The 25,973-nt window shown below is 42.3% G+C and overlaps 1 protein-coding gene across 1 annotated transcript; it reads left to right on the forward strand.

Moving 5' to 3' along the window:
- Positions 1 to 21,166: 21,166 nt before the first annotated feature.
- LOC147476953 (uncharacterized) lies at positions 21,167 to 22,081 on the forward strand. The gene has a single exon (XM_086585876.1). It carries the CDS (start codon positions 21,167 to 21,169, stop codon positions 22,079 to 22,081), a length of 915 nt encoding a protein of 304 aa, XP_086442002.1.
- The last annotated feature ends 3,892 nt before the right edge of the window (positions 22,082 to 25,973 follow it).

A 25,973-nucleotide genomic window follows, 5' to 3' on the forward strand; every position in this document is an offset into this window, starting at 1 on the left:
ATAATGGAATTGTTAAGTACAAGGACCCGGTCGCCCTATCAGAAATGCACCTTAGGAGATTCCCACACGACGGCGAAATAGCTTTATTGGGCTCGGGCGAAGTGTTAACTTACTCCCCGTATTATTTGTATAAACAAATAGTCTCACGAAAATGCAACCTACAAAAATAACGCTGCAATTAATGGACAAGTCAATTAAGTATCCTAAAGGTGTAGTGGAAAACGTGTTTGTTAAGGTTCAGGATTTCTACTATCCTCGCTGATTTTGTTATCCTCGATACGTAAGTCGCTAATGACTCGCATTTCATCATCTTAGGATTTTCTTGGCAACCGCCAACGCTTTTATAAATTGTCGCTATGGAAAGATGTCCTTATTTTTGGCCATCTTTTCGCCGAGGTAAATGTTTTAAAATGATGAAAAGAGTTACCGATTCGCCGTAGATGGGGAGGTTAGCATGATCGAGAGTTTAGCTCAAGATTATTTTAACAACATGTTTCCTGAAAACAATATGTACAAATTCCTTTCTTTTGAACTTCAGATTTTGTAAAATGACTCCTACTTAGAGGAAGTCAACACCATCCCCGGTCCACACCAATTGTAGACCCGGTTGCTCGGTTGCTCCATAACGGATACCTAAGCAAGTCTTCATTACGCAAGATAAGGACACTTTATGAAACATCAACGGACATTCCGCCCACACCGGTGCTTAAACCTCTTCCCCGAGTTAAAATATATTCAACTTGATCCGGATGGTAGTCACCCGATAATTATATCTTCTCCGTTAACTAAGGATGAAGAGACATGTTTAATAAGGGGTGATTAGGGAACATCGGTCTGCGATTGGTTGGTCCCTAGCCGACATTAAGGGAATTGACCCTAATGTTTGCACTCATCGTGATCCATTTGGAGGATAACGCTACACTTCTCGCGAACCTCGGCCGCTTGAACCCTCGCCATGAAAGAGGTGGTTAGGGAAGAAGTCTTGCGATTACTGACGCGGGTATTATATACCCACTCCGATAGCGAATGGGTAAGTCCCATTCATGTAGTTCCTAAGAAATCGGAGTTACCATGGTATCGAATCGGGAAGGGTGACTATGTTGTCACTCAAGGTCCTATGAAATGGAGAATCTGATTGATTACGACGCGTTTAAATGCTATGACACCTAAAGGATCACTTTCCCTTACCATTTATAGATCGATGCTAGAACGCCTAGCTGGTCATGCCTTTTATTGTTTTCTCGATGGCTACTCGCTATTTTCAGATTATTATTGATATTGATGACCAAGAAAAGATAACCTTCACATGTCCCTTCTAACATATGCCTATAAATCGAATGCCTTTTGGCCTTGTAATGCCCCCCCGTACCTTCCAAAATGATGTATGCTTCATATATTTAGTGACATGGTAGAAAGCTTTATGGAAGTGTTCATGGATGATTTTTCTATCTATGGAGACTCCTTTTACAGAATGCTTGTCTAACCTGCCTAAGGTCTTGACACGTGTGAAGAAAAGAGCCTCGCTTTTAAATTGGGAAAAGTGTCATTTCATGGTCAAAAAGGGCATAGTACTAGGTCATATTGTATCTAGTGATGGCATCGGCATAGATAAAGCCAAACTAGATAAGATAAATTTAATTCTACCTAAACCACGGGACGTCTGGTGAGATTAGAGCCTTTCTAGGCCATGCAGGTTTTATAGGCGCTTCATTAAAGATTTTTCAAAATAGCTAGGCCTTTAACTAACCTGCTTTTTGAAGGATGCAATCTTTTGATTTTAATTTTAACCGTAAACAGGCTTTTGAAACCTTAAAAGCCTTAACCAACGAACCTATTATACGTTCTCCGATTGGTCTAAACCTTTCAACTCATGTGTGATGCTAGTGACTATGCAGTTGGTGCCGTCTTGGGACATAAACTAGATAATAAGTCCACTGTTATTTATTATGCTAGTAAAACATTAAACGATGCTCAACGGAATTATACAACTACTGAAAAGAATTTTTAGTCAGTTATTTATGCTTTAGATAAGTTTCGTCCCATTATTTGGTTGGTTCTAAAACTTTAGTTTTACACGGACCATGCAAATTCTTTTAGGTACCTTCTTGCAAAAGAAGGATGCTAAGCAGAGATTAATCCAATGGATTCTTCTCCGCAAGAGTTCACATTAGAAATAAAGGACAAAAGAGGGTCGAAAAACGAAGTTGCCGAATTACTTATATCTAGACTTTACAAATGACAATAGTAGTGATTCTGAGTCCATACCGACTTTTTCCCGATGAGCATCTGATGCTATTTTTTCATCACCATGGTATCGCGGACATCGTGAAATTATTTAGCGGCTGATGTTATGCCTTATAATTGGTCAAGAAATGAACGTTAAGAAGTTCTTGCCGTGAGTCAAGTTATACTACCGGGATGAGCCCTACCTTTTAAGTATTGTCGGGATCGATTATTCGGCGTTGCATTCCCCAAAGGAATATAATGAAGTTCTATCGCTCGCCATGACAAAAGTGTGGTGGCCACTTTAGTGGAATGAAAAAAGCCGCTAAAAGTTCTTCAATGTGGATTTTATTGGCCTACCTTTTTAAGGATGCCCAAGTGCATTGCAAGACGGTATTCGCTTTAAACAACTTGGGCTTAATCACGGGTTAATATGATATGATTAAATCCAATCTTGATAGTAGAAATTTTTTATGTTTGGGGTATTGATTTCATGGGCCCTTTCCCCTATTTCCCGCGGTTATATTTATATTCTAGTTGCCGTGGACTACGGTCTAAATGGATAGAGGCCCTAGCTTGCCGTAGAATGACCATAAGACCGTTGTATTTTTATTAAAGAATATATTTTCTCGTTTGGTTTGGCATTCCTAAAGCCATCATTAGTGATGGTGGAACACATTTTGCAACAGAGTTGTTGCATCCCTAGTGAAAAAGTATGGAGTTACACACAAAGTAGCAACTCCTTATCATCCACAAACTAAATAGCGTCAAGTAGAAGTTTCTAATAGGGAAATCAAAAGATTTTAGAAACAACAAGAAAGCCACGATAGGAAAGACCGGTCGGGCGTCTATCGGATGCCTTATGGGATAGAATCTGCTTTCAAAACTCCTATAGGTATGTCTCCCTTTAGACTTGTATTTGGGAAACCATGTCATTTGCCCGCCAATTAGAGCACCGTGCTCGCGGGCTATAAAAAGCCTTAACTTCAATATTGATGGTGGTGTCAAACGCAGTTACAATTAAATGAGCTTGAAGAAATCCGTAGCGATTCTTACGATCTCGCGAAAGGATTATAAAGCTAACATGAAACGCGGTTCATGATAAGCATATCTTTATGCAAAGAGTTTGTGGGTCGGACAAAAGGTTTTGCTTTACAACTCCCGTCTACATATTTTCCCTGGAAACTAAAACCCGTTGGTCCGGTCCTTTTTAGTTATCGGGTCACCCCCCTTACGGGGCAATTACCTTGGTAAATCCCAAGGACAACAGTACCTTTCAAGTTAACGGTCAACGATTAAAACATTTTCACGAATTTCTGTCCCCTGATATAGAAGAAGTCCTTTTACAGGACCCTATCTATGAGGAATGACCCTTGTCATTGGTGTACTTCCTTTCACTTCCATTTAATGGTAAGTGCACCATTAAGGTAACCGGGCCCTCCCTATGGAGTGTGTGGCTGTAAGTACCGGATCCTAAGTCCACGGTTCACATATTTCACGTTTTCCACTCTTGCATATTTTCTCGGATTTTTGAGTCATGTTTCTCTATGGTGTGAATTATGTCTTTATTTGCTTATTGTTTTTAGCAAAAAAATAAATAAATAAATAATAATAATAATAATAATAGTTGTTTTTCACTTTTAGATATAGATATATATCTAAACCCATAAAACTAGCAATCCAACAAGTCTTGGGAATCGACTTTAAATCCATCCATGTTAAAACAAATTTTGTGTTTAAAAATTTGTTTGGGGGTGGGAAATCAGTCTTCCATCCGGATTGCTCGAACTTTCCATTTGTGTTGCTTAGGTCCATTAGTATACTTCATTGGGGTTGACGCCATCTAATTTAGAGTTCATTCGCTTAAGCATAACTTACGCCACACACGCATTCTTTGAGGCGTTTTTCCACACTCTTATACGTCACCCATGGTTAGAATTGAGTGTTTTATGGATCATTGGATTGGAAATTCTCTACCGATCATTTCCATAACTCATTCGCCAAAATCGGCCAAGAATAAAGCGGCAAATTGAATTTGAAATTACACCTAAAAATAGAAAAATTTCGAATTCAAATTGGGCTTGGGCAGTCCAAGCCGCACGCGACACCGTGTCGTCTCCTTCCTTCCCAAAAACGCAGTGTTTCCTATTCCACTCCCGCCCGGCTACCATGGTTTAAAACAAACCCTAAACCAAATAAAAAAAAGAAGGAGAGCTTAAAACCTAACTACACTCACGCCAAGTAATTCAATCCAACTCAAATCTTCTTCAAACCATTACCACAAACTACCCCAACAATTTTACAACTCGAAAAACAACCACCGTGAATCCACCACCGCCACCACCATTGTTTCTCGTTGTTTTTATCAAACTTCGCCTCCCCACAGCTACAAAACCATTAGTTATCTAAGAAACTTCAATGGCGCTTACGATCGAAGAATGTTGCCGGAGCACGCGTTTGAGGCCGACCATTTCGCACCATTTTACTTTATCCCAATATGATTAAGAGGGATTGGAACAGACCGTGGTATTCGACGAGAGGAGTTCTATCACTATGATTTGGTAGAACAGTTTTATAAGAAACGAATTGGAGGGAAATAGGATTTTCATTAGGATAGCAGGAACGAGGAGGGAAGTAACGAGACGGTTGTTGGTGAGCTATTAGGAATCACGCACCAGAACCAACCTAGATATACAACCATTCAGAATCCCAATACCGGAGTTCCTACTTTGATGAAAGATACGGTCATAGAGGGTGAATACAATCACGATATCTCATTGCGTTAAGCCGCCATTTACCGAGAACCAATCAACCGGCCGGTCGGATTGGTAGGAACGCCCCTGAAAGACAAAGTCGGCGACATCGACTTGATTAATGCGCGTTCTCCTGGATTTTGCAAACGAATGAGTGTAATTTCTGCATCCTCGGTTTAATTTTGAATGTGATTGGAGGAGTGGGAAAGAGCATGGCACCTCTTCCCGTATTGATTACTAAGATCATGCTCTCATTTAGAGCTGTCACAAAATCTGCTCCTATTAAGATCAAATTGTATTCTAATGCAAGTATTTATAAGGAATGCATCCAAGAGACTTGGCCGTTGTCTGCAGAGGATGAAGTTGATTCGGATAATGAAGGGGAAGATATGACATGGTTGGTTGAGGATAATTTCGATAGTCATACTTCTAATTTAGAATGAATGATAATGCTGCAAACTGGTTTGCGATGCGGTTATCGTATTTGTGAAGATATCCGACATAGACAAATTGTAATTCGAAATAAGCAAACGAACTTTCAGACGAGAGTTGAAATGCTCGAAAGGGGTCAGGAAGATATCTTGTCTAAATTGGAGATTATCCACCAGAATCACCAAGCCTAGTATGCAAGCGACTCAAGATCGAGATGGAAGCACGCTTTGTTCAGATAGAGATGCTACGACGATGCCACTTCGTGGATGAGTCTGTCTCTCGGTGAGTCCGAGAGGCATGAGCATCGTCGCCGCCGCCGATGGCTCAAGCCATTCTTCACCACGTAACCAGCCTCCATCTCGGGACCATCTTCTTCACACCTAGGTGTTCACCATCGGGTGTGTCCTGTTATTTCATTGTTTTTTTTTATTGTTTTGTTAGTGGAATTTTATTTCAGTAGTTAGATTTAAATATTAAGTTGTTTGTTTTAGATTGCTTGGATTTCATATTATTTTAATATAATTTATTTTGATCATCTTTCGTAAGGTTGTCTTGGAGTAAAAGTTGAAAATTAGGCCGATATCGGCATATCTATTTTTTTTTTTTTTTTTTTTTTTTTTTGTAGTGGTAGCATGATATGTAGGAGAGTTTAGAAGTTACTATTCTAAACCAAGTTTAAAAGATACCAGGGTTGTTAGGAAATCAAAACTATGGTTAGTTTCCGTTTTGGGTTTGGCGCTTTTCTATTTCCGAAATTGCCTTTAAAACAATTTGGCAACTTGCCGATTCGTTTTGGAAACCCAGAACCTATTTAAACTTCCATCATTCTACACTCACAACCCACACTACACCCCACAATCATCTCTCACCTTTCACTCCAAGCTTTTTCTTCTTGTTTTTCTTGTAAACTCGGTTTAGATTACGAAGGCAGTTCGCCTCGAGAAGAGCGCTTCCGCCTCTATACATCGCCATAAATTTTTTTTTTTTTTTTTTTTTTTTTTCAAGCAGAGCGCCTTCGCCTCTACAACACTGTAAATTGAAAAATCTCACGAAGCGCGTTCAGCTTCAAGCAGAATCCCACCACTTCAAACATCAGAATTCCAAAACCTACGACGATTTCGGGCCCTATATGGCGGCCCCTCCTCCTCCCGTAAGCACAGGAAATTCCGATTTTCTGAGGTTTCTTCCAGGTTTTCGCAGCTGTTCTACAGAGTAGTTTTGAGATGACACCTCCTATAGTGATTCCTGAACAGTCATTTGAAGACTTGATCGGAACCAATACCTATGGAGCATCGTTCGCGAGCGGATCGTGGCGCTTAGGATGGCGGCATCTTCCGGTGAGTGATGACGATTCTTTTCACCTAAGCTAACTGAATTCTTCTATAATAATATTACTTTTTTGTACCCAAGAAGGAGAACAAAAATTTTCCCTTGCTATTGATGGCACGACTATGGAATTCAAGAAGCAATTGATAGCTTTGGTTTCGGGGTTGCCATTACCCCGACCTATGCACACGTGGGGATATATGATGATAACTCATACCTATATGAATATGCCTATTTCCATGAGTATTATGGGGAGGGTGTTTCAGATCATGGACCAAGACCAATATAACATCGCCTCGAAAGTAGCCTATCGGTGAATGTAGGCATTAAACCATGTTGTTCATCATGATGAACATTCTAGGGGAACGGCAGTTTATACGCCATAATAATACCGGTGACGTTTTCCTTGCTTTAGGCGAGGGACGCCGTCGGTATGACATTTACATTCCCCGAAGTTTTAGTTGCTACTCTGAGGCGAGGCCATACCTCGGGCATAAGTACCTTCTTATGCCTCGTCCTTGGTTTGCCGCGTTATGCTTTTGCCTACCCATATTCTCAGACACGCGATACGATTAGGAAAAGGTCGAAACCATGAGACCCACCAATCGCGGTGGTAAGATCATTCCGAGCCATGACTTGGTCGGGATGGCAGGTGCAACCACATTTGGTTGCCCCTTACACCCCATCGCACCAAGTAACACTAGAGAGGTTAGCACTAGTTGATGATACACGGCGGCGGCAAGTTTGTTATGGCATGGCAGATGCTGAAAAACCTCATATAGAAGAGGAGGATGACGAAAATGTGCCGGTCCGTAAGTTTTTTAGTTAAGTTAGTGTCCGCTTATGTCCCAAGCAATTTCATTCTCATTAACCCCATAATGGGTGGAACTCTTATGAGTTGTCGTCGCTTTTTTATATTACTATATTTGTATGTTTTAACCTTGTTTTGCAGATGTTCCTGAATTTTACGCGTTTCAATGGTATTTTTCCTACCCTATTTATTTAAATGCTTTGAGGACAAAGCATGCTTCTTGTTTGGGGGGGCAGAAAACACGTGTAATTAAGACATCCGTTAGGATATAGATATGTATAATATGCACTTGTTTTCTAATTAAAATTTCAAAAATTCAAAAATATAAATAAAAAAGTATGCTATACACTTAGGAATATTGGTATTGTTTTCTTTCTCTATGCTCTTAACAATTTAGAAGTCTCACATAGCTTTTGCATCAGAATAATTGTTAGAAACTTAGGTTAATATGTAGGTAATAATCTTTACATCTATCTATAAATTTATTACATGAGTATCTATGATTGTTAGCAAAGAAGTTTCTCGATATCTAGGCTAGAGTACTTATTCTACAAATCCCGTGAGAATATAGCCTAAAGCCTTATATGAAATAAAACATTTGAGAAATGACACAAGGGAGAAGTAAAATCCGGATAGAGAAATCACACGCCCACTTGCTTGATCACTAAACCATATCCTAAGCGAGAATTTAGGCCCCTCTTTCGATCGATATAGCCGTAAATTCAAACCTATGAATTAGTTTCCGCTTAGTCGCCTCTCCGAGCCTTTCCTTAGCCTTTCATAAACCAAAATTCCTTTACCCTGCTACAAAAACAAAACAAAATAAAAATATAAATCAACCTACCCAATTTAGAATAAGTCCGAGAATAGAATGAGGAAGAAAGAAAAAGAGAAAAACCCGTGGTAAACAAAAATTAGTAGTTGCTTCCGTAAAAGTAAAAAAAGTTTCCATCCAAGAAAGGAAAAAAAAAAATAGAAATAAATAAAAACTCCAAAAATAGAATAAAAGGGAGTCAAAAGCCAAAGAAAAGAAAAAGAAAAATATGGCTAAGGATGAAAACAAAGTATAGAAGCAAAAGAAAATAACAAGGTTTCTCTAAGTTACATAATATGAAGACTCTATTATCTCAGACTTGTCCTTTTGAATATCCATTTCCTTCCTTCTTAAACCATCTCCTAATCCCCGCAACACCTAATAAAGACCTCTAACTCAGTTAGGAATATGTTAGTGTGATAGTAAGTGGTAGATGTGTTTGATCGACTCCAGCTTCCTTGTGTGTCATTGAGATTGTAAGGTAAAGTGTGCCCACTGCACACTGGAGTAGCGAAACTTGTGTGGAAAAATCAGAGTGGTTTTTGTCTTGACATTTATGTGAGGACCTACTTAAGGACGCTATTCCGAGTTTTCAGAAACGGACCTGCTATTACATTTCATAGTATTACTCATTGTTATATGTTTATTTTAGATGATTGATTATTATGCATATATTAGCTTAGGGTTCTGACTGGGTTATTCTTATGTATTTGCTAGTGAGATGTATAGATAGTTGAGACATGAATGAGAAAACAATAGTTTTATTTCTTAGTCGTTGTAGTAGTATAGATGAAGTTTGTGAGTACCTTCATCGGAAAACTCTCACGAGGCTATAACTCGGCCCACTAGGGAATTCCTAGTGGTTTAAGCGCCTTGTTGCATATGGTCAATGCAATCGCACTCACTGAGAGAGAAATAGATAGAACTCCATTTTTGGTCACTTATGCTAATTTCTCATATTTGCTTGAGGACGAAGCAAAATGCTGTTTGGGGTGGTTGATAAGAGCCCAAAACTGTAGTTTTAACCCCTTAGCAGTCATACTTTTAGACCAATTATGTGAGTAATAAGTAAGAGTTAATACCGATTACGTGTTTTATGTATTTCGTGCTTCAAAGTCAATTATGCGTGAATGTGCCACTTTGATTAGATAAAGGAGCAATGGTTGGTTACTAAGGAGTTCGGTGATTAAAGGCCAAGATTCAAGAAGACAAAGCCTTTGTAAAGCCTCGGTCAAAAGATGAAAATTCAAAGTCCACGCAGTAAACAATGCACAAAGACAAAGACGCTAGAACTTCCGGCACCATATCTTTGGACTCAGACCTTTGAATTGGGCCTACCTTATGTCAAAACGACCGGCTCGGAAAGAGCTTTCCAATGGACCCAGCCTTGACCCAATCAGAGGAGTAGAAGTGGATGAAAAGTCTGCTGAAGCCAACTGCAGCTGAAGAGGCCTTTTTGGACTGAAAGAATTGAGTTTTGGGCCTGATCCTCTGGCCCAAAACATGACTCCAAGCTCATGCACGATTTTTGGATCGGAACATATAAAAACCAAAGCTTAGCTCTTTGTTAATGGTAGCTAGTTAGACCTAAAATAATATAGATAAATCTAGATCTGTTTTCATTAATGAATTTAAGTTTTAGTTCCATTGTCAGTTCTTGTTTTAGATTAAGTCTTTGAATCATTATTCTTGATTGATTAGATAAATAAAAAATAATTATTTTAGCAAGTTCGAATTGTGGTATTTCAATTTATAGATCTAGTTTTAATTATTGTTGGTTACCATTTCTTAGTTGTTAATTAGAATTTAATCATTGTTTAGTTTAGATTAAGTAGATTTCGAATCTTGATATTATGTTTAGTTATAATAATATGGGAAATGATGTTTTGATGACTCAAGGATAAAACATCCATTAGAGGGGTTGATGAAGCCTTGATGAAAACTTAGTTGTTTAGTATAGAATCGTTGTAGAATCTATTCCACTCTAGAAGGTCGTGTTTAAGCCATGAGAATGGGTGGGCTACCTCACATGGTAGTTAGTACTTGGTAGAAATGCCATGAACACTAGGGATTAGACTCGAAATTCTTGCCGCGGAAAACGTAAGAATCGAGATAATGACAATCTATACTAGGTTATTAAATTGGATTCGAGGTGGATTTAATTCCCTCTATTTCTTTATCTAGATTCAAACAATCGATTTCGTAGCTTTAAATTAGATTAACTTTAGTTTATATTTTATCTTGTTATTTATTATATTATTATATCTTGTTATTTAAATTAACGCGTCTTGTTAGCATAACATTTAAGTAAAAGCTCTCATTAGACTTGGTGATTTCTTAGACTTAGAAAACAATCCATGCTAGGGAACTAGGAGTGGAAAGAACTTCCTACTCCACTTAGTGCAATTCGCATCGAGAGTAGAAGCTTTGATAATTGAGATTAAAAGATCAGTTTTAGTTTACTTACGTTTTGAATTCATCGTTCATTTCGTAGGTAAACTATTCATTTTACATTTATCAAAGCTATAACTCGTCCACTAGGGAATTCCTAGTGGTTTAAGGCCTTGTTGCATATGGTCAATGCAATTGCACTCAGCGAAACGAGAGTAGTTAGAACTCCATTTTTGGTCACTTATTCTAATTTCTCATCTTTGCTTGAGGACAAGCAAAATGCTGTTTGGGGGTGGTTTGATAAGAGCCCAAAACTGTAGTTTTAACCCTATAATCATACTTTTAGACCAATTATGAGTAATAATAATAAAGAGTTAACACCGATTACGTGTTTTTTATGCATTTCAGGCTTCAAAGTCCATTATGTACAGAAATGTGCCACTTTAGCGAGATAAAGGAGCAAAGGTCGGTTACTAAGGAGTTCCGTGACTAAAGGCCAAGATTGAAGAAGACAAATCCCGATCAAAAGCTGAAAAGTCGTCGCGGGCAGAAACAACACACAAGTCAGCAGAACTTCCGAAGGCCGTATCTTTGGACTCAGACCTTGGAATGGGGCCTACCTTATGTCAAAACGACCGGCTCGGAAAGAGCTTTCCAATGGTCCAAGCCTTGACCCAATCAAAGGAGTAGAAGTGGACAAAAAGTCTATTGAAGCCAACTGCAGCTGAAGAGGCCTTTTTAGACTGAAAGAATTGGGTTTTGGGCCTGATTCTCTGGCCCAAAACATGGCTCCAAGCCCATGCATGATTTTTGGATCTGAAAGTATAAAAACGAAAGGTTAGCTCTTTGTTAATGGTAGATAGTTAATGGTAGCTAGTTAGACCTAAAAATATAGATAATTATAGATCTAGTTTTCATGTAATAAAATTAAGTTTAGTTTTAAATTCAATTCTTGTTTTAGATTAAACTCTTAGAATCATTATTCTTAATTAGTTTGATAAATAAAATAGCTATTTGTCAATTTCAATTCTGGTCATTTACAATTGTTTAGATCTAGTTCCATGTTAAATTAATTACTTTAGAACAAGTAGATTATTAATTTAGTATTTGAATCATTGTTTTATTATTCATTAGATTAAGAAAATAGTGTTCTGCATAAGTTAGTTTCATTTCCCTTAATTGTTTAATTTCAATTCGTAGATTCAATTAATTGTCATTATTAGTTTAATTCAATTATTGCTTTAGTAGTTTTGAATTGGGTTTAAACAAGCAAAGTTTCAATCTTTATATCATGTCTTGTTTGAATTTAATCGGAAATGATTGCGTAATGATTCTCGGCTAAACCTCTATTAGAGGGACTTGAGAAGCCTTGATGAGAGCTTGATTCCGATTATCATAGAGTCGTCGTAATTTCCTTTCCACTCTAGAAATGATTAGTCCACCATGAGAATGGGTGTAATCATTCACATACTAGTTATGAATTGGTAGAAATGCCATGTGTAATTAGGGATTAGGAGTAACTGCATTGTTACCAAGCAAGCATTCAATTCGATTACTGACGATTAAAATCGTTAGTAGGATTAAGTCGAGTTAAGGTGGAATCAAGCCCCCTCTAACTCCTTATCATAGAATCGACGTAGCATTCCCATAGTTGTTCTAATAGTCGACTAGTTGCATCTTGTGGGTAGTTGCATCGTAGTCTAGTTGCCATTCGTAAATCTCTCATTAGACTTTAGAGTTAAAAATACTTATACGTAGAGAACACAGCATGCGGAAGGACTAGGAGTGGAACGAATCACTCTACTCCACTATATCTCATAGGATTGAGAGTAGAAAACTTTGATAAAATATAGGCACATAATTTAGTTTTAGTTTACTTACGTTTTGAGTTTCATCGTTCATTTCGTAGGTAAACTATTCAATTTTATGTTTTATCAGGCTCCCAACCCCCCTACCTCAGACTCACGGCCTTCGCTTGTCAACTCAGTGCCCCATAGGTTCCCTTCTCTCTCTCTCTCTCTATACTCAGGTGGCCGCAACTCGGCTGGGATTTGGGTCGTTACAATGCCCCCTCTTATCGCTGATATTACGGCAGTCATGATTTGGGTCGCTACAATGCCCCCTCTCGAGTCTGCGAACCTCCCGAGTGTTTGCGGAGTCGAGAAACCATCTTTTCCCGCCTTTTTTCTTGGCTTTTGTTCCACGCTCAATTATTACTCTTCCACGTGTCCCACGTGTTCAGTACTTGAATCGCCTTGTTTCTCGCTCCCCCACGTGTCGCGCTTCCTCTGGTTCAACTATCAGCCCCTTGGTTTCTGCTCTACTGTTTTTACCTTTTTATCCCCTTTCTCTTCAAATCCCGCTCGCTCCCTATCTCTCTCTTTCATTTACGTCTGTTTGGGTAAGAATTTACCCAGACACTCTATTGAATCTACAAGGGAAGATGTTGTATAAAGAGTGAGACTGTGCCTTTAATGGATGCCTACGTATCCAAAATATGTTTTCATAATCAAGTCTCCAAAATGTAGTTCTTTGTTAAGTGAAGAGTCCTATTTATAGAAATAGAAAATAAGAGTTCTGAGAGCATAAGGACTCTCACTAGATAGGATTGGTTAACTGAACATATGACCGACTCAGGTGATTGATAGGACCTGTGGGCCGTCCAGATGTCAAACTTAGCATGTGAGTCGTCTAAGTGACTAACTAGAACTGTGAGCCGTCTAAGTGGACTGTGAGCCATCCAGGTAACCAAGGATCGGTCTTTTAGACTTAATATAAAGACCCTAATAGAATCCATTAGTAAGGGTACTAATATGGTGGTACATACATCATATTAGTCTTGCTTTTATTTCTACTTGCTTTTGGTATCTGTAGATTCTTTACCTCGAAAATCTTTGTCCCTTGAAGTTCGTGCTGCCGCATCTATTTCAACATTGATGAACTGTAGTGTTTGTGTGAACAAGTCAGATTTCGTCTGGGGAGGATCTCTTACCAGTGAGTTATATATTCTGTTAGTATCAAAACGGAGAGCTTCTTTGAATGCGTGAATGATCATCATAGCTGGCACATTTGTGACACCTTCTTGGATTTGGCGAAATCGGACAACGAATTTTGCAAGTGTTTTATCCTTCTGTTGTTTTGTGTTTAGCAAGATATTGACATCTTTAGGACAAGTCCAATTATGTTGAAATCGATCTATGAACTGATATTCTAACTCCTGGAAAGATTCGATAGATCTAGCTGGGATTTTCGATAGCCATCGCAAAGCTTCCCCTTTTAGGGTTGTCGGAAAAAGTTTGCAAAAGAGAGCGTCATCCTTACTCCAAAGAACTAGCCTGCTTTTGAACTCCATAACATGGTTGTTTGGATCACCTTCTACTTCATCATACTTAGGCAACTCTGCCTATTTGAATCCTTCCTAATGTTCTGCATTTTGAATACGCCAGGAAAAACGTTCAACGATGTCTTCATTTACGGCTAAGTCTTTCTAGTGTTTTTCCGCTAGATCAGTATTATTCATTGCCTTTTTAACAATGTCTTTAATCTGCTGTTCAGTATATGTTATTCCTACATTTGTTTGGCGATGGACGATTTGTGGTTGAACTTCTGGACCTTGTGTCACATGCGCCTGCCCCCAGTTGTTGCCTATATTTGGAAACATTGGGTGCTCTGGACTGTGAGACCTGTGACAGAAGTTTGAAATGTCTCGGTGCACTTGAGAGTAATCTATATGATGAGTGTTATCTCTATGTCGGTCTTCAAGTTGTCTTATGCACTGATTCCTTTCATTCAAGTAAAGTCTTAGGTCGTGATTCAGATCTTGCCTAAGGTCACAACTCGATTGCCCCAAGTGAGTTCTATTGTTGGGTGGTATCATCCGATCTGACCGCCGTAATGTGCTGCTATCCTGGCTTACGAGGTTTGTATTACCTCGATAGTATGGCTGGTAGCTTGTTGGGTGTGAATTAGACTCCCTTGGGGAGATACGGCGACTGGTATGTGCCCTATGATGTTGTCCATCACGCCTGCTATTACGACCATTGACATCGGGAGTCCTTAATTGCCTTAATAAATTTGTTGAAATATTTCTTGGCCTGGATTGATTTGGTCAATTCTCAGGGACATCATCAGTGGTTCGGAATTGTTCGCTATTGCTTTGTAAGCGGTGGAATACACTGCAGTTTTCTTCAGATCTTGGGATTCTTGATGGAATAGATGAAGCAGTATCATTGTTGTCTGTCTGTACTTGCTTTTCTTTATTTATTTGCTTCTGCAAGTCCGCATTATGCTCCTTTTCCCTTCTAAGTTTGTTATGCAGAGCCTCTAGGGTCATTTCTTCATCACCTGTGTCCATATCATTTGGATCTGCAACCATATTTCTATCTGCATCTGGCGAATTTGTATCATTAGGAGGAGAAGATACTAGAGCTTGTGACCTTGGAAATTTAGATCTGCGCTGTCTTGGTACTAGAAGCAACAAAGGTGGAGCCTATTGGTTTGATGCAACTTGATTGACACGAACTTCAGCATTTTGTTGATTGTTTCCCTCAGATAGTTGTGCTCTTGCCTGCTTGTTTGCTAGAGATCTTGTTATAGTAGCCATTGACAAAGATTGAGAAAGATACGTGGAAGAGGGAATTGAACATTAATAAGAACCGCAGACGATGGCAATTATGTTTAGGTAAGAATTTACCCAGACACTCTATTGAATCTGCAAGGGAAGATGTTGTATAAAGAGTGAGACTGTGCCTTTAATGGTTGCCTACGTATCCAGAATATGTTTCCAGAATCAAGTCTCCAAAACATAATTCTTTGTTAAGTGAAGAGTCCTATTTATAGAAATAGAAAATAAGAGTTCTGAGAGCACAAGAACTCTCACTAGAGAGGACTGGTTAACTAAACATGTGACCGGCTCAGGTGATTGGCTGGACCTGTGGGCCGTCCAGATGTTTAACTCAACATGTGAGCCGTCTAAGTGGCTAACTAGAACTGTGAGCCATCCAAGTGGCTAACTAGAATTGTGAGATGTCTAGGTGGCTAAGTGGATTGTGAGCCGTCCAAGTGGCTAATTGGAACTGTGAGACGTCCAGGTAACCAAGGATCAGTCTTTTAGACTTAATGTAAAGACCCTAATGGAATCTATTAGTAAGGGTACTAATATGGTGGTACATACAGGGTCTCCCTCTTCTTCTTGTTTTACCTCAGACGCCATTTTTGCCCCCACCCACTCCTCCCTTGCTATCTTCATCTCCTCCTTGCAGCCAGCCTACTTTACTTTTTGGAGTTCTTCTTCCCCTTTCTTTCTCTTTCTGGTGCTTGCTTGGACGCGTGTCTCGCCTTTGGATCTTTACATCAGGTTGGTTGTCTTTTCTTTTCTTTTCACTCTTACATTTCCTTTCGTGTAACTATTCATCTTAGTTTACTCTTCCTTTATGTCGGGCTCCCAATTAGAGGATCCAACTACTTCACGATCAGATACGGGGGTGTCCCCTCCTCCTGTAGACTCCACCGTGGCCCCCTCCACTACGGGGCGGCCCTTTAAACTTTCGCCGCCTCCCCCAAGATCTCATAGACCCAATTTAGAAGCAATTAAGGTTGGCTATGACATACCAGATAATGTCCTCATCGAGCACGTGCTTGACGTGACTCATTTCCCATATCTAGTTCCCAACAGACCGGGATGTCTAGTGGCTACTGTCGGTCAAATAGTTTCGGGCTTGAGATTTCCGCTGTCTTTATTAGATGTCAAAGTATGCAACCACTTCAACATTCTCCCTTGCCAAGGTATAGGCAATTTCTGGCATATTATGTATGCCGCGAACCACTACAACAAAAACCATGGGCCCAAGATAGTCCTCTGCGATATAATTTCCCACTATTATATATGCAAGAGTACCAAGGACGTGAGTGTAGGCTACCACTCTTTCTGTGTCCGTCCCGACAAACAATCTTTCGTTATGCGAATCACCTCTTCAAATAAAACCTAGCATCATTACCCATTGCATGTCTCTGGTAACTTTTTATCCGCAGATATACCTCCTGCAGTGACTCTTAATCACCTCACCTTTCTGACCCACAGTGAGTTCAATTACCTATTTCTCTTCCTCATGTTCGTTATGTCACTGACTAACTCTGTCACACCCCGAATTTCGACAAAATCGGAAAAATAAAATTTGTTCCCGACTCTTTAATTTTCGAGGTGTGATGCACTCTTAACTTCCAAAAACCCAAAATCAGTTTAAATATGCGGATAATTAAAAACCAATAAAAATTTCAAATAAACAAAAGTCCTCTTCATTACAAAAATTCACAATTATGATTAGGTTACAAATCTCCTTTCAACAACTCTTTAATTATAATTACAACTGAAAATACAAAACAACATTTATCTCAACTGAAAAACTATTGCACCTCCAGGGAAAAACAAAACATATCCGGAATGCGACGCTAACACAAATCACAAGCAGCACCCAACCTTCTTCAACATTAAACCTGTGAAGACTTATCAACTATGTTCATTTAATGAACACACCCGATAAGCAAACATGCAAATCGGGTTAGCATTAGAAACAATGCTGGTGTGAGTAACTCTAAAATACAAATTATACTTATACATATATATACACAATCCATAAGGCATTTAGTTCCTCCACCGAGGTGCCTTAACTTCCAACGACTAATACAATATTCTTAATTACAAAAATTTAGGCAGGTGGTTCCTCCACTGAGGCGCCTTAACATCCCACTAACCACACAACAAACCATACGCATAATAAATAAGGCATGTAGTTCCTCCATTGAGGCGCCTTAGCTTCTCAACCATAATACAAAGACATTTAGTTCCTCCACCGAGGCGCCTTAGATTCTAACTAAACTAAAAACCAGCCAAGCATATTCTATACTGTAGTGGCCCATTTTATAATAGAGGACTGGGTTAAAGAGGGAGGGAGGCAATATAAATAGGTGGGCTGGGGAGCAGGGGAATCGGTCTGTAAAACCCTAGGGCAGACGTCGCCGGGGTACGGCTGACAAGAGGCCGTCAGATGAAGGATGAAGGGACAATTGGATGGCCCAGATTGAGGGGGAAGGGGTATAAAAGGGAAAGAGAGGAGAGAAGAGGAGGAGGAAGAGGAAAAGAAAAAGAGAGAAAAGAGGGAGATAGAGAGAAAAACTGAGAGGTGGTATTGTAGTATTTGGTAGCTTTATTCCTGCGAGGTTTTTGGTTCTTAGATTTGGCGCCGTCTGTGGGGACAACAAGCAAGAGAGAGATGGCACCTAAGAAATAGGTAGGGAGACCGAAGAAAGTGGCTGCACAAACCGGTGCCCGAGGTAGTGGTTGGGGAAGAAGGAGATAGAAGAGAGGAATAGGAAGCGGAAGAGATGCGGCTCATGAGAGAAGAGATAGGGAGGTTAAGAGAGGAGAATGACGAATTAAGAAGGGAAATGGAAAGGGAAGAAGAAGAGACGAATAAAGAGGCGAGCGAGGATGCGGAAGAGGAAGAGAATAATGAGCTGAATCTCGTGGAAAATCCGGTAACCGGGTTGACGGTGGAGCAGGTGCAAGAAATGATAAATAACGATAGGGAAGCTAACCGGCAGCAGACGAAGGGTCACGGGGGAGCAGCTAGTCAGGTGATGGCTGGCCTGAGTCGCAACCCATTGGCGGATGGCATTTGGGCTTCAGAAGTCCCAAAGCATTTCAACCAGCCTAGATTCGAAAGGTACGATGGAAAAGGCGATCCGGCGGATCACATCCACCATTTCCGACAGCAAATGCCATTCTGGCAAGAATCTCGATATGACGGACTGCGATGTATGATGTTCCCCGCTAGCCTTAAAGGGGGGCGTCGGATTGGTATTATTGACTACCAGCTGGGAGTATAAGAAGTTTTCAAGAATTAGAACAGGCGTTTATAGATCATTTCATTCATCAGAAAAAGCGGGTGGTGGATATCGCGGCATTATTCAACATTTGACAAAGATCCGCGGAGTCAGTAAGGGAATACCTGTGTTGGTTCAAAGCTGAGACATTGAAGGTCAAAAACCTGGATGAAAGGACCGCAGTGATTGCATTTGAAAGGGTTGCAGCCAGGGACAGGAGTACACCAGTCTGTAGCGAAGAATGAGATTGCAACATTGCATGATTTGTATCCGCGGGTAGAGAAGTATATCCGATACGAGGATAATATGTAGAAGGAGTCCAAGAGGTCCGGAAGGCGATGTTATCCACAGAGAGAGACAGGGAAACAAGGAAGGGGGGAGCGACCGAGAAGGAAAGGGGAGGACAGAACGAGGAGGCTATACTGTGACAAGATCGTATCTTAGGAACCATTAATGTGATATTTAGTGGAGAAGTATTAAGCCATAACGCTCATAGAGACAGAGTGCGAAGAACTGCGAGCATCCAGGAGGTTAATGAGGGTACCAATAGATCACGAGCAAGAGTGGGGAAAGCGAAGGACAGGGATAGGATAGTCTTTAGTAGTGCATTTTTGGGTAGGGATTCTCCCCATGAAGACGCATTGGTCATCACGGTGGCATTGGGCAATTATATGGTGAAAAGGGTATTGGTGGATTGCGACAGCGCCGTTGATTTGTTGTTTAAAGGGGCGTTGGAAGAAATGGGGATCGATCATAGACAGTTGAGGCCTCCACGGACTAACTTATATGGATTTAATGGGAGTATGACTGAGCCAATGGGAGAGCTCTTACTACCAGTAACCACAGGTCCCGTGACTATGTTTGCGCGATTCATGGTGGTGGACTCATCATCCCAATATAATGCAATTCTAGGGAGACGGTGGATTCATGAGATGAAGGCCGTCCCGTCAACTTACTATCAAGTGATACGGTTTCTGGCTCCCTCTGGTACGTATGAAGTGCAGGGAGATCAAGTGACAGCCAAGAACATTCATAGGGGTACAGTTAAGTGGTTGATCCGAGGGCCGGACGAGGAAAGCTCAAATCCAAGGAAGAGGCAGGCATAGCAATTACAGTGCGCCGCGATGGAGGAGAAGGGGGATGCGGCAACAAGGCCGAATACTTTGGACGAGATTGAAGTGGTGAATATAAGAGGGGAGGAAGAGAGGTTCACTGCGATAGGGTCCCGCTTGACGGATGGGTGGAAAAGAGATTTGATTCAGTTCTTGTCAGAAAACCGGGACGTGTTTGCATGGACCATTGAGGAGGTTACGGGGTTGGACCTTGAGTTCGCCTGTCATCGGTTACACATGAGAAAGGAGGCAAAGCCAGTAAGGCAAAAGTTGAGGAGTATTAGATCGAAGTATGCAGCAGGCATTAGCGAGGAAGTAGCACGATTGAAAGGAGCCAGAATAATACGAGAAGTAGAGTTCACAGATTGGTTATCCAATGTGGTGGCGGTACTAAAAAAGAATGGCAATGTACGGATGTGCGTGGATTTCACGGATGTGAATGCCGAGTGCTCGAAAGACAGTGACCCCATGCCGCGGGTGGATGAGTTGGTGGATAGGACAACAGGGTTCAAAATATTTTCATTCATGGATGCGTTGATGGGGTATAATCAGGTCGCCATGTACGGGCCAAATCAGGAGAAAATAGCATTTGTAGTAGAAGGCGGCACGTATTGCTACACGAGGATGCCTTTTGGGCTGAAAAATGCCAGGGCTACGTTTCAGCGGTTAGGGGAGAAAATATTCAAGAACAAGATCAGGAGGGGGATGGAAATATACATAGACGATATGGTGGAAAAAAGCATGTCAGAGAGAGAACATTTGAATGGATTGAGGGAAACGTTTGGGATTTTGCGGAAACACAATCTGAAGCTGAATCCAGAGAAATGCACGTTTGGGGTGACCACCGAGAAGTTCTTGGGCTACATCGTAAATCATAGAGGAATATAAGCTAATCCAGAACAGATAAGAGCATTAGTAGAGATGTCGTCGCCGCAGAACGTCACAGAGGTGCAGCGCCTCGCTGGGATAGTCGCGGCATTGACTAGATTCATTTCCAAGTCATCAGACAAATGTAAACCGTTGTATTGGTTGTTGAGAAGTACTCTGGACTTCATGTGCACACCGGAATGTGAGGAGGTATTTCAAGAGTTGAAGAGGTATTTGGGCAAAGCTCCATTACTGTCGCGCTCGGAGCAGGGGGATAAATTGTACCTGTACCTAGGGGGTCACCGAGTATGCGGTCAGTTCCATTCTTGTCAGGCTAGAGGACAGAATGGAGAGGCCGGTGTACTTCCAAAGCAAGACACTATTGGACGCCGAGACGCGGTATATCAGAATGGAGAAATATGCCTTGGCCTTGATATTCTTCACCATGAAGTTGAAACAGTATTTTGAGTCACACTCGATAGTGGTGGTGACCAACCTGCCGCTTAAACAAGCGTTAAGGGCTAAGAAGTCGGGCCAAATGTTGAAATGGGTAGTGATGCTCAGCTCTTACGAGATACAGTATAAGATAAGAATAGCGGAGAAAGTTCAGGCTGTCGCGTTGTTCTTGGCAGAATTCCCAGCAGAGGACCCGACGTGGGGAGAGGAGATGGTCATGGACTCAGACAGGGAGGGAGTGCCCGATCAACTAGATCCTTGGGATAAGCAGAATGGGTGGAGAGTGTTTGCGGATGGGTCAGCTACAGACGCAGGAAGCGACATATGGGTGGTGTTGGTTACGCCGGATAATAACAGGATTGAGTTGACCATGAAACTGAGTTTCGCGGCATCCAGCAATGAAGCAGAGTACGAGGCCATTATAGCAGGGCTAAGAATGGCGGAAGATTTGGGAGTGAAAGACTTAATCGTGTATTCCGATTCAAATCTGGTGGTATGTCAGGCAAATGGTGGTTTCGCGGCCCGATGTCCAAGAATGGCCAAATACTTGCAGGTGGTGCATCAAAGAGCTAGCAAATTTACAAAACTCCAGTTTGTACACCTAGGGCGAGGGGAGAATAGGCATGCAGACGCTCTGCCATATGTGACCGCCGCCATGTCGGGGTCTGAGGAAAGAACTATAAAAGTGGAAAGATTGGAGAGGCCAAGCATAGAGGAAGTGATGGGGGTGCGCCATGTTACAGAAGAAGAAGGGGGGTGGATGGATCCCATCAAGCACTTTCTAGAAGGAGGGCAGGTGACTGATAGGAACGAGAAAAGGAGGTTGGAGCAGGTGTCTCAGAGGTATGTGTTGATGGAAGGGGAAGTGTATAGGAAGAACTTCAGTGGACCGCTGCTGAAATGCTTGGGGCCGCGATTATCATCACAAGTAGCAGAATTACACGAAGGGAATTATGGGAGCCACTCTGCAAGGAGGACGACGACACATCGGTTATTGACGCAGGGTTATTTCTAGCCTCATATGAAATGGGATGCAGTCGAATTTGCCAAGAAGTGTGACAAGTGTCAGAGATTTGCACAATGGATATTTGCACCTGCGGAGCCCCTGCATAACGTCTCTAGCCTTTGGCCCTTTTCCATGTGGGCATTGGATATCGTTGGGCCATTACCCATGGCTAGTGGCAAAAGAAGATATATGTTGGCAGCCACAGACTACTTCACAAAATGGATAGAAGCCGTCCCGTTGCAGTAGATAAAGGAGACTCAGGTGATTAAGTTTCTGTGGGAGAACATCATATGTCGGTTTGGGCTACCATATGCCATCATTGCAGACAATGGGACACAGTTTACAGGAGCTAATGTGGCGGTGTTGCTCGAAGCCTACAAAGTAAAACAAGGGTTTTCGGCTCCCTATAACCCAGAAGGTAACGGGCAGGCGGAATATTCCAACAAAACGATACTAAACAATCTGAAAAGAAAATTGGAAGATAGGAAAGGCGTGTGGGCCGATGAGTTGAATCATGTTCTTTGGGCTTATAGAACCACACCACGGACCACCACCAAAGAGACCCCGTTCACCTTAGCGTACGACATTCAGGCCGTGATTCCCGCAGAACTGGTGGCGACTACCAGGAGAACCAAGGCAGTGGAAGAAGGATCAAATTGGCGCATTTTGGCTGGAGATTTGAATTTGCAGAAGAAAGAAGAGATGCAGCCCGCATCCGTCTTGAAGAGTATCATCGAAGGTTATAGAGGCAATACAACAAGCGGGTCAGACCGCGGAAATTTAAGGTAGGGGAATTGGTGCTCCGCCAAGCACTAAGGATGAAAAGGACGGGAAATTGGGTCCAAACTGAGAAGGGCCGTACACCATGATAGAGGAAGGAGGGTCAGGAACCTATAAGCTTCAGACATTGGAAGGAAAGCTAATAGCGAGACCTTGGAATGTAAGAATGTTAAAAAAGTTTTACAAGTGAATGTACTGAAGTTCAGAGCAATGTAAAGAGGGTCTCGAGTAGAGGACTAAAGTTGTTTGTAAATATATAAAACCGCAAAACTTTTGTGAAAAGAAATATGTTTATTAGGCGAACTATCTAAATGAGAATGCGAACACAAAAGACACATGGGGCAATGAGAGTGACACATCTGTCTCCTAGAGTGAGAGAGAAGCAGCGGAAGGGATGAGCCCTTCGCTGACATTAGCTTTGGAAAGGGCCCTGGGCAAGAAGAGTTGCTCCAGCAGGTCCCGGAAGCACCGATCACACGGAGCTGGATGAGCCCTCCGCGGACCATGAATGTGAAAGACACATGGGGCAATGAGAATGACCCCGTCTGTCTTCTAGAGAGAGAGAAGCAGCGGAGGGGATGATCCCTTCGCTGACAGTGACGTAGGAAAGGGCCCTGAGCAAGATGAGTTGCTCTAGCAGGTCCCGAAAGCACCAAGCACGCGGAGCGGGATGAGCCCTCCGTGGACCATGGATATGAAAGACACATGGGGCAATGAGAGTGACCCCATCTGTCTCTTGAATAGAGAGAAGCAGCGGAGGGGATGAGCCCTTCGCTAACAGTGACTTAGGAAAGGGCCCTGAGCAAAATGAGTTGTTCCAGAGGTAAAAGACACATGGGGCAATGAGGGAGGCCCTGTCGGTTTCTCATAGGGGTGTATATGCAGCACGGGATGAGCCCTCTGCGGATCGGCCACCAGATTCTATGGGTGTCAGGAGGAGGAGCAGCAGAGGGTTTAAGCCTTTCGCTGGCACTAGCTGTGGAAAGAGCCTGAAACAAGAGGAGTTGTTACGAAGGGTCATGGAAGGGCCGCAGACCATATAGATTCTGCGGTTGTATACGCCGAGGGGGCACGATTATGATAGAGAAAGCGCAAGGGAGGGAAATGGCTGGAAGACGTGAATGAAAAGGCAAGGAAAGACTAGAGACAAGAGATATATGTAGCAAATCTAATAAATGAAAGAAGGTTGCAGGGGAGAAGGCAGAAACCATATAAAACTCAATCACATAATAGAATACATAAACAGGGTGTGAGTTAGATCGCAAGTTAATAAAAGTATGGTGATACACATGAAAAACTAGGGCATTCCCTAGGTGGACGAAACAAGGTTAACTTCTTCAACAACACCTTCAACGGCAGCAGCATGGGACTCTTCAACGACGGCAGCTGGAAGGGGGTCTACGCCCATCACGAGATTCTCTGGGATGCCAGAAGGGTCGGCGGCCTCAGTATGGTCGGCGGTAGCATCAGAGGGTCCAGCCACCGAGACAGTAGGTTTGTTGGGGAGAAGGCGGCCCTCTTGAGTGAGCCGGTCGAGTTCCGCCTGGACCTTTCGAGCCACCCTCTTCTTAGCCAGAGTTTTGAAACGGTCGCGAAGAGTCGTCATATCCAGTTGGTGCTGCTCCAGAATCTTGGCAGTTTCAGGGCGTCCACGTCCACGGTCTTGGTGGGCTTGGTTCAGGGCGTCCACGGCCTTTTGATACTATTGGGTGAGGGCGTTTGAGTCGAGCAGGTGGTGCTGAAGAAGTTCTTCTCTTTGACAGCACATGCGTTCATTGACGGAGTCCATGTACCACTGGTGGGAGACTTCAGCCACGGTCAGTTCATCTTGAGCCTGGACTTTGGCCAAATGGGCGGCGGCTAGGTCTGACTGAAGACTGGCATAAGACGCTCGCAAGCCAACAGGGCCGTTGAGCTCTGCTCCAGGGCGGTCACCTTATTCCGGGCACGGAGAAAGCCGCGGATCATAAAGGAGATGTCTAGACTCACCTGGATCAAAAGGTAAAGGGTTAAAAATAAATAAATAAATAAATAAAAAAGGAAGTGGTACCCGTTCCCAGTTGGTGTACAATGAAGTGCGGTGTGAATCAAATGAACCCCCATCCGCATAGGTAATGTCCTTGGGCAGATGGGCATTGTAAAACAAGGAGGAGGCCACAACAGCTTTGTCCAGAGCGGAGTCCGCGGTGTTTACTTTTTGGTTTCGCATATTGAAAATGGGACAGAAGTCCTCAACTGGAGGCCGGGTCGACAGGCTGAGTGGGCTCCTTACCAAGTCGGCAAGTGCAGGGAGAGGAGGCAGCTGGATGAAAGGGTGAAGAAGGAGGGGTTGGGCCTTCCGGCATGGGGGTCTAATCAGTTGTAGAGACAGGCTTGTTAGAGGTGGGTGGCCGCGGCCTCTCGGCTGGCGGCTGATCAGCAGGCGCTTGCATGTCGGCGGGGGGAATTTCCATCACGTCATCATCAGAGTCGCTATCGAATAATTTTTGCTTGTGGACATCCATGTCTACAGTAGGTGAAGGGTGAGAGGTGAACTGGTCATCCCAGTGGGAGATATAGCAGTAGGAAGGGATATCGTTGGGGGTAGAGGAAGGGTGGCATTCTTGAGGATCATGGGAGGCAGACGAATGGGAGGATGTTCGAGGATGGGGGCGGTGCGAAGTATGGGTACGAGACCTCTTCTTGGAAGGTGGAGATGCGCGGGGCTTTCATTCCTTGGGAGGGGGAGGTCGAAAAAAGGGACCTGTTAAGCCGCGGAAGGTGTTGAGAGCGGGAATGGGCAATAAGGGAGTAGCGGTGGAGGGATGAATACCCAAAAAATCATCTTGAGCAGATCCAAGGTCGCGGAGCTGGGCGAATATGGGACAGGAAATGTTGTCGTAAATCCTGGATTTGGAATCTGGTCGCCAACTTGTAAATAAGAACAGAGGTGAGTTAGCAGATCAGAGGGAAAACATTCCAAAGAAAAGAAACAAAGGGAAAAGCGGAGAAAGAACTACGATGCTCACCGCGGAGTCGGAAGGCGAGGTGGTTAAGAATCAGGGTAGAGGGAATGTGCGCGGACAGAAAGTTGCCTGAGACGTAGAGCGGATAATGGTGCCAAACTTTGTCGGAGGTGGTA

Source organism: Coptis chinensis, chromosome 9 (genome assembly GCF_015680905.1).
Source record: "Coptis chinensis isolate HL-2020 chromosome 9, ASM1568090v1, whole genome shotgun sequence".
NCBI lineage: Eukaryota > Viridiplantae > Streptophyta > Magnoliopsida > Ranunculales > Ranunculaceae > Coptis > Coptis chinensis.

Excerpts from the sequence above, each read along its gene's own strand:
- LOC147476953 (XM_086585876.1), top strand. The coding sequence starts at position 21,167 with ATGCTCAGCTCTTACGAGATACAGTATAAGATAAGAATAGCGGAGAAA.